Genomic DNA, 9,320 nt, shown 5'->3' on the forward strand with positions numbered 1-9,320 from the left:
TATATATATATATATATATATATATATATATATATATATATATACACACACACTGCTCAAAAAATAAAGTGAACACTCAAATAACACATCCTAGATCTAAATGAATGAAATATTCTCATTGAATACTTTGTTCTGTACAATGTTGAATGTGCTGACAACAAAATCACACAAAAATCATCAATGGAAATCAAATTTATTAACCAATGGAGGCCTGGATTTGGATTCACCCCCAAAATTAAAGTGGAAAAACACACTACAGGCTGACCCAACTTTGATGTAATGTCCTTAAAACAAGTCAAAATGAGACTCAGTATTGTGTGTGGCCTCCACGTGCCTGTATGACCTCCCTACAATGCCTGGGCATGCTCCTGATGAGGGTGCGGATGGTCTCCTGTGGGATCTCCTCCCAGACCTGGACTAAAGCATCCGCCAACTCCTGGACAGTCTGTGGTGCAACGTGACGTTGGTGGATGGAGCGAGACATGATGTCCCAGATGTGCTCAATTGGATTCAGGTCTGGGGAACGGGCGGGCCAGTCCATAACTTCAATGCCTTCATCTTTCAGGAACGGTTGACACACTCCAGCAACATGAGGTCTGGCATTGTCCTGCATTAGGAGGAACCCAGGGCCAACCGCTGCTGTCTTGTTGCCCTCCTATGGCTCCCTCCACATCTCCTGGTATCTGCTCAATGCTCTGGACACTACGCTGACAGACACAACAAACCTTCTTGCCACAGCTCACACTGATGTGCCATCCTGGATGAACTGCACTACCTGAGCAACTTCTGTGGGTTGTACTGTAGACACCGCCTCATGCTACTGTACCTCTAGGGGTGAGAGCAATGGCAAAATGAAAAAGTGACTAAAACAACAGCCAAAAAGGATGAGAACAGAGAAATGGTCTGTGGTCCCCACCTGCAGAACCACTCCTTTATAGGGGGTATCTTGCTAATTGCCTATCATTTCTACCAGTTGTCTGTTCCATTTGCACAACAGCAGGAGAAACTGATTCACAATCAGTGTTGCTTCATAACTGGACAGGTAGATTTCACAGAAGTGTTATCGACTTGGAGTTACACTCTGTTGTTTAAGTGTTCCCTTTATTTTTTTGAGCAGTGTATATATATAATATATATATATACATATATATATATTTTTTTTTTTTTCATTGTATCCTTTATATTTATTATAATGTTAAAGGGGTTTTCTGGTTTAGAAAAATAAAAAAGTTTCCCTGCTGTAGTTTAAAAAAAAAGAAAACAGTACTGAAACTCCACCGCTGCTCCCGGTGTCTGTTATTGTCTGAAGGTGCTGGCATCACGTTGATATCAAATAATAACCATTGCTTCTACCCTATGGTTTACTTAAAGTTTAAACTAAACTTTAACAGATTGTAATGCCTGTTTATGATATACTGACCTCTAAAAACATGATTATAAAATAGTTATGCAACACTGTCAAAAACATCATAACCAACAGCAATAACTCCCAAAACTCCAAACGTTACATTTTATTAGAAGAGAGGTATGATGTATGAAAGCAATAGTCTTAATAACACCACCAGTGGTGATTTGTTGAAGTTATCTGTAATGTGACGTTATGTCTTCTTATGTAATAACCATCTTCTCAGATGGAAGAATTGTCCATGTTCTTCTCATTGTCCACTGTCTTGCGTTGTCATATACTAAATATCTTATGAACTTGACTTAATCAGTATTCTTTGTGGATTCCCTTGACCTTGTTGGTTGCGACATTAACTTGTAATCTAACAAGACTTAGTAGGAGCTTTATCCTGTACTGAAGAGGCAAGAAGAGGAAGAAATAGTCCAATATAACATAAGGAGTTCAGCCTTGGACTTAATTTATGAAGGAACTGCCAAATCAAAGTTCTGTCTTATTATGATTAATTGTTCTCGCATAGAACAAATTATTTGTTTTTTTTTTGAGTTGTTCCAACAGTCAATGCCATAAATATCAATAATCTCTTGACCTTCCAATATGTTATTTGATCAGCGTGTAACTCTTGTTTTTCGCTTGTTCAGTCATCATCTGTATTGCCCAAGTAACTTCGAAGGCTGAAGAAGTCAAGGGATGCATTTACCACCTGTGACAAGTGCACAATGCCCGTGATCACCAGAGCCAGTATCAAAGCGGGCAGGGCAATGTTCCAGACTGAAGCCAGGATATTGTAACAACGTGCCTTCTGACCATAGCGCCGAGCGGCCACTTCATTCCCTTGCACCTTCTGGTCTCGTGCCTAGGAGAAAACAAGACATAGATCATCATCATGAAATATTAAGATGCAAGGATCCCTCTGTACCTCCCTGCAGACCCTGTAGTCATCACTTCCATCTGTGCTTCCTTCTGCTGACTTTAGTTTGGAAAGAAGAAACTGATGGGAAGGAGTCACACATCTTTTTTTTACTATGGGCCCAAGAACTAACAGCCAGGTAGTTGGTAACTATCTGCCTGTTCTACCTGGTGCAGGGTCAGAGCAGTCCTGGACTGCGCCAGCCGGCCGGCAGCTCCACTGCTTCACATCAGCAGAGCAACTCTTCCTCTTCTGGGCTGCTCTGTCGACAGGATGTGACTGTGGATGCCTTACTGATTGACAGCCGGTTTCCTGCAGTTAGGCAGTGGGGAGTCCGCTGTCAATCAGAATGGCACCGGCATTCACGCCCCGTCAATAGAGCAGAGCGGAAGGCAAGCAGCCGCTCTGTCGACATGACACCAATGGAAGCCACAGAATCACCGGCAGGAGCGGTCTGTGACTGCTCTGAGCCTTCAAAGACCAGCGGCGGGCAGGACGGGCAGGTAGCTAGCAACTACCGGACTGTTAGTTCTTAGGCCCATAGTAAAAAAATAAAATAGTCCTGAATAGCCCCTTTATAAGTTATGTTTTATTAATAACAGCCAGTACGTATAAGCATCCCCCAGAGTTTCATATTGTGATAATATTGGAAAAGGTGCTTCATTTTTTAAGAGGCATGCCCTAGTAAGATCTAAAATAGCTATGAATTAACCTGGTATTTAAATCATATTCCGATCATCTTGTGTAGTCTACTTTTACTCTAAAAATCACTAGTTGCTGCTGCAGGCAAGCCACACAAGAATGAACACTTCGTTCAAGGTGCCAAAAATAAATCAAAGGTTTCACGTTGAAAACATCAGCACATGATGACTAGCCCATTGTACAGTGAGTATTATTATGGCTCTTTAGTGCAATATACAGCAATATGCAGTAAATGGTGAGCAAAGTATGGTGGAAAATATGCAAGGCACAGCAAAAATAATAATTGCTCAGATTATGGATAGTATTCCACTGTAGGGAACTAATAAAAAATAATATTTGCCTCACTTAAAGTGTTATTCCAAAAATTGTAAGTTACCCATGTTATCCCCTGTCCATTGAATAGGGAATAACTTTCTTAGCACAAGGCTCCACAGCCATGCCAAGGGGGCTTGGTAGAGCCATCTTGAATTGAAGGGAGGTGCGCATGCTTGGCCTCTGCACCATTCAATGTCTATAGGAGAACGAAGAAAGCAAAGTACAGTACTCAGCTATTTCTGACAGTCCCATAGACAATGAATGGAATATAGGCTGAGCATACGTGCTTCCACTTCATTCAAGACGAGGCTCTCAAACTCACGGTTCAGGAACCCTGTTCTCCGAATCACTAGGGATTCTAGCAGTCAGAACCCCAGCAAACTATAAGTTACCCCTATACTATGGATAGGGAATAATTTGCAATTCTGATAATAACCCTTTAGTTTTTTAATGGTTTACTCAAAAGATAAAATAGCAGAATATCACTAAAATGCATCAAAAGAGTCACCCAACGCATTCCCGCTCCAGACAATATTTGTTTATGGACTTAGTTCCTTTTTTCTCACCTTTTTTTCCATGACCACGAGAAAAAGAACTCAACAGGCCCTGTACATATACATTGGATGTCAGGAAGGGGTTAAAGAGGTTGTCCCATTAACACAAACCCTTTTTTTATATTTATTTGGCCCAATGATCAGCTGATTGTCATAAGTTTGGTTTCTGAAACCTCTTGAGAAACAACTGATATCATTGGAAAAATTGTGGCCAGGCAAAGTTCTCTCAGGTAGCAGTCATTACAGGTGTAGTATAGTATTACATGCCGGGAAGACAAATGAATGGCCAGCTACATAGGCAAGCTCGGCTTAAGCTGTTTTTTATTGGTGCCAGTGGATCCTCGCGCACACTTGGATCCTGACAATTTAGGGACCTCAATGGTTTGGAGCTTACTTTGAAGTCAATGATTACTAGGTTCTTTTGTGTCGGCATTGCTTTGTCCTAAAATTTACAACTCATGCTTGAAATAGGTTTTCTTATTTGGCACCATTGTTTTCTGGTGAACCAGCGATCTGAGTCTTCTGCCCTCCATGGCAATTACAAGAGGGGGGATGCACCTTGTGCCTTCTAGTTGGGTCACACTGCAAAATACAGAGCATTCTCCTCCTGAATTATAGAAGATTGCTAGGTTGTGAAAGTATATAGTCACAAAATGACAGAGAAGCAAAACCAGAGGACAACCCACTGATGTAATTAAAAGTTGTTCTGATCCAGTGGAACAAATTACTGACATGCCACCGAAGTTGCTAAAAATGATCCTTTTTTATTGTTCCTTGGGATTCTTTTTTCATCAATTTACAAGTGCATTAGGTTTAATAATAGTAATAATAATAATATAGAAAAACGCACAAATGATAAATGAACGTGAGAAAAGCAAAACTGAAATCTTAGAAATAGCGACCAAGTTAACGAGCAGAAGTGTTTTCTTTGGTTTGTACGCAAGAAATGAAATTACAGCAGCCACTGGAAAGGAGGCTAGAATACCCGTCTCAAGATCCCAAAATGGTTTTTTTTGGAATAGTATAACTTAACCAAACGAGCAGAAAATGCGGATGAAGGAAATGGTGAGTAAAGGATATTACTGCCCTGATGTGGAGGGAAGACCATGGACAACTCTACATGTTGGAGTAACGAAGGAGAAAGCAAGTCATATCGTATCAGCCTATCACTCTGATGAAATGATGTCCAAAAAATAAAGTGTTCCTATTTGGTAAATGTGAGTCATAAAATGGGATTCATCCTAGCTTTTTTTGTGAAAAGTGATCTTCTAGAGATTTTGTAACTTTTTTCTAGCAACCAGAGAGTGAAATTCTGTAACATAGGAAAATGTAAATGATTAATAGCGGCTGCTGTAAAAAAACGGATTGTATGCGGATGACAAGTGAGAAAAATATCGTCCCACTTTTCTGGATGAAACTCTGAACGATTCTTTATACTGTCGGGTGACCCTAGCATTAGATTGCATCTTTCATCTATGGTGCATATGAATTGTGTATATTTAAAAAAGAAAATATACACTGCTCAAAAAAATAAAGGGAACACTTAAACAACAGAATATAACTCCAAGTAAATCAAACTTCTGTGAAATCAAACTGTCCACTTAGGAAGCAACACTGATTGACAATCAATTTCTCATGCTGTTGTGCAAATGGAATAGACAATAGATGGAAATTATTGGCAATTAATTATCAAGACACCCTCAATAAAGGAGTGGTTCTCCAGATGGGGACCCCAAACCACATCTCAGTACCAATGCTTTCTGAGATGTGGTCACTTTTGAATGTTGGTTGTGCTTTCACACTCGTGGTAGCATGAGACGGACTCTACAACCCACAGAAGTTGCTCAGATAGTGCAGCTCATCCAGGATGGCACATCAATGAGAGCTGTGGCAAGAAGGTTTGCTGTGTCTGTCAGTGTAGTGTCCAGAGGCTGGAGGCGCTACCAGGAGACTGGCCAGTACACCAGGAGACGTGGAGGGGGCCGTAGGAGGGCAACAACCGAGCAGCAGGACCGCTACCTCCGCCTTTGTGCAAGGAGGAACAGGAGGAGCACTGCCAGAGCCCTACAAAATGACCTCCAGCTGGCCACAAATGTGCATGTGTCTGCACAAACGGTTAGAAACCGACTCCATGAGGGTGGTATGAGGGCCCAACATCCACAGATGGGGGTTGTGCTCATAGTCCAACATCATGCAGGATGCTTTGCATTTGCCACAGAACACCAGGATTGGCAAAGTCGCCACTGGCGCCCTGAGCTCTTCACAGATGAAAGCAGGTTCACACTGAGCACATGTGACAGACGTGACAGAGTCTGGAGATGCCGTGGAGAGCAATTTGCTGCCTGCAACATCCTTCAGCATGACCGGTTTGGCAGTGGGTCAGTAATGGTGTGGGGTGGCATTTCTTTGGAGGGCCCTCCATGTACTCGCCAGAGGTAGCCTGACTGCCATTAGGTACCGAGATGAGATCCTCAGACCCCTCGTGAGACCATATGCTGGTGCGGTTGGCCCTGGGTTCCTCCTAATGCAGGACAATGCCAGACCTCATGTGGCTGGAGTTTGTCAGCAGTTCCTGCAAGATGAAGGTGTTGAAGTTATGGACTGGCCCGCCCATTCCCCAGACCTGAATCCGATTGAGCACATCTGGGACATCACGTTGCACCACAGACTGTCCAGGAGTTGGCAGATGCTTTAGTCCAGGTCTGGGAGGAGATCCCACAGGAGACCATCCGCAACCTCATCAGGAGCATGCCCAGGCGTTGCAGGGAGGTCATACAGGCACGTGGAGGCCACACACAATACTGAGCCTCATTTTGACTTGTTTTAAGGACATTACATCAAAGTTGGATCAGCCTGTAGTGTGTTTTTCCACTTTAATTTTGGGGGTGACTCTAAATCCAGGCCTCCATTGGTTAATAAATTTGATTTCCATTGATGATTTTTGTGTGATTTTGTTGTCAGCACATTCAACTTTGTACAGAACAAAGTATTCAATGAGAATATTTCATTCATTCAGATCTAGGATGTGTTATTTGAGTGTTCCCTTTATTTTTTTGGGCGGTGTATTTACATACATCTCAGTTACTGATCTTTGTCAATTTTACCATTAATGGATTTAAGGGCACTTAAAAAGTCTTGTTTTTTATAGACTCTGAGTATGTAATTTTTTTCCCACCAGTCCCGTCTGCTACTGATAAAGTAAAGGTTTTTTTTACCGCACAAATGTAAAGATTTTTTTTGCCGGCACTGTAACTATCAGACAAAAACTCTTGAGGCCAAAGTTGCCAGAACACTTAAGGCCTCGTCACACTTAGCGACGCTACAGCGATCCCGACAACGATACCACCTGGCAGGGATCGTTGCTGCGTCGCTATGTGGTCGCTGGTGAGATGTCAAACAGTCAGATCTTCCCAACGACGCAGCAACGATACGGCGACCCGTAACGCCCTGTATAACGATGCAACGCAAATGCACGCCTGTGTGTCTCAGTTCTGAGTCGCCAACGAAGTCGTTGGTAAGGTGTCAAACACACCGATACATGCTACCCAGCGGGACCTCAACAATCAAAAAATGGTCCAGGCCATTTTGACACGACCAGCGATCTCACAGCAGGGGCCTGGTCGCTGCTACGTGTCAAACGTAGCGAGATCGCTGCTGAGGTCGCTGTTGCGTCACAAAACTTGTGACTCAGCAGCGATCTCGCTAGCGATCTCACTTAGTGTGACGGGGGCTTTACACGACTGGGGAAGACATTGTGCAGCCCTGGAATCCCTGCAGTGCTATCATTGGAAAAATAGAAGTCTAACTGTAAGTTTATAAAACTTTTGACACTAATCAGCGACAATCAAAAACAAAGGGGCTCAGGTGATCACAACATATGAAAAATCTCTCAAATGACGACCATGTCCCCTATGTTGCCCAATATTACTGCCCAACCTTACCAGTATGTGCCCATCATTTATGAACAAAAATCATAAGCAGACAATAGAAAAAAAAAGTTAGCCCATCTATCCGTGCCTTACAACTGGCCTCCTCAATACTGATTACCAATTACTCAAAATCACCAGCATAAACCAATAATTGGTAGTGTTTCAGGTCATGTTGGATAATATTGAGTGACTACGGCACGGAAGCAACCTGCTCCTTTCCAGTCAATGACTGCTTGTAATCTACCAGATGATGGCAAGAATAGAAGCAAAATCAAAATTATGAATGTAAGTAATGATCTCCTAACTGTAGTCACTTCCCCGTCAGATGATAATACAGTATCTGCACCTCGTCCTTAGGTTCATAAGCATTTACCCCTGACTGCTGACATTGGGGTCTCCATAGTGTTTTGTTTTCACACATCCATGTCCAACGAGGCTGTTCTCCAGACACTTTGGGTAAAATTCATTACTTATGTACATTAATTTGCCTACATTATCAAAAGGATATGTAACATTATAAATGTGGTTTATTATGTCTTCTTATTGGTCAAAAAATGGCTCAATGTTTGGCCAAAAAATTAGTCTCAATATTACTTTTATAATTGTCAAGGTAGGTTTAAAAAATGTCTAAAATGCAAAATAAGTCCAATATTTGGACACAATACTGGCACTTCTGCTTAGTACTCCATTAAAAACGTTGGGTTACAGAGTCAGTAGCCATAGTAAACCACATTTGCACCAGGCAGAGTTTCCCGTTTCTGGGTTATGACAGTGACCACCCTCTAATGAACCAGTTGCTCTATTTTCTCTCACCTTGACAGAGTAGACCAATGCCATGAATCCGAGACAGAAGAGGTTCAGGTAGACGGTATTACACAAAGACCAGAGGAGATGATCTCTAGTAGCTGGAGGGGCTCCAACCTCGACAACAGTATGGGCATTATCTGGCTTGTTGGGGTGGCTCATAAAAATATCTTCACGGGGATAGGAGGTGTCCATATCTGGCAAAGAGATGAGTTATCGGGGACCAAGAAAAGATCGTGTGAAAGGATGGATTAGAAGGAAGAGACAGGACTGTGCAGGTATTAGATGCCTGAGAAATGTAGGGAAGACAGAAGTAGAAATGGTAAAGGTAACTGGTACAGAGACAGAAGACGAAGTAGGAAGAGCTGCCGTCTGGGAAGAGAATGCTAGTCCTACATGTCTCCTTTATAAACATCTCTACACAGGCTACGTCTGTCCCCTCCCTGCCTCTATTATAGGGTCCCTTTCACTACATACTCATTTTGGTCACCCTGTTGCTGTTTTTGCCTTCTCTGTTTGCGGAGCCCGCCCGGGCTTATATTTGTTTCTCTTATTCTGATGCAACTCATTTTAAAGAGGAACTGTCAACTCCCCTGACATGTCTGGTTTGTTAATTCATTTTATTCCCTAGAAAATATCAATTCTGAAATTCTGAAGCACCTTTTTTTCTCTGCATTGTGCTGTTCTTCTGTTACTCGTTCTCC

The 9,320-nt window shown here is 42.3% G+C and overlaps 1 protein-coding gene across 1 annotated transcript; it reads right to left on the reverse strand.

Moving 5' to 3' along the window:
* Positions 1 to 1,136: 1,136 nt before the first annotated feature.
* LOC141174491 (interferon-induced transmembrane protein 5-like) lies at positions 1,137 to 9,050 on the reverse strand. Its single transcript, XM_073659418.1, has 2 exons — positions 8,626 to 9,050; positions 1,137 to 2,258 (listed from the first exon to the last, which is right to left on the reverse strand). Exons 1-2 carry the CDS (start codon positions 8,809 to 8,811, stop codon positions 2,040 to 2,042), a joined length of 405 nt encoding a protein of 134 aa, XP_073515519.1. The 5' UTR covers positions 8,812 to 9,050; the 3' UTR covers positions 1,137 to 2,039.
* Between the last annotated feature and the right edge of the window lie 270 nt (positions 9,051 to 9,320).

This window comes from Phyllobates terribilis, unplaced genomic scaffold, assembly GCF_046119375.1.
Source record: "Phyllobates terribilis strain yellow unplaced genomic scaffold, ASM4611937v1 Scaffold_13__5_contigs__length_258822181, whole genome shotgun sequence".
NCBI classification, from domain to species: Eukaryota; Metazoa; Chordata; class Amphibia; order Anura; family Dendrobatidae; genus Phyllobates; species Phyllobates terribilis.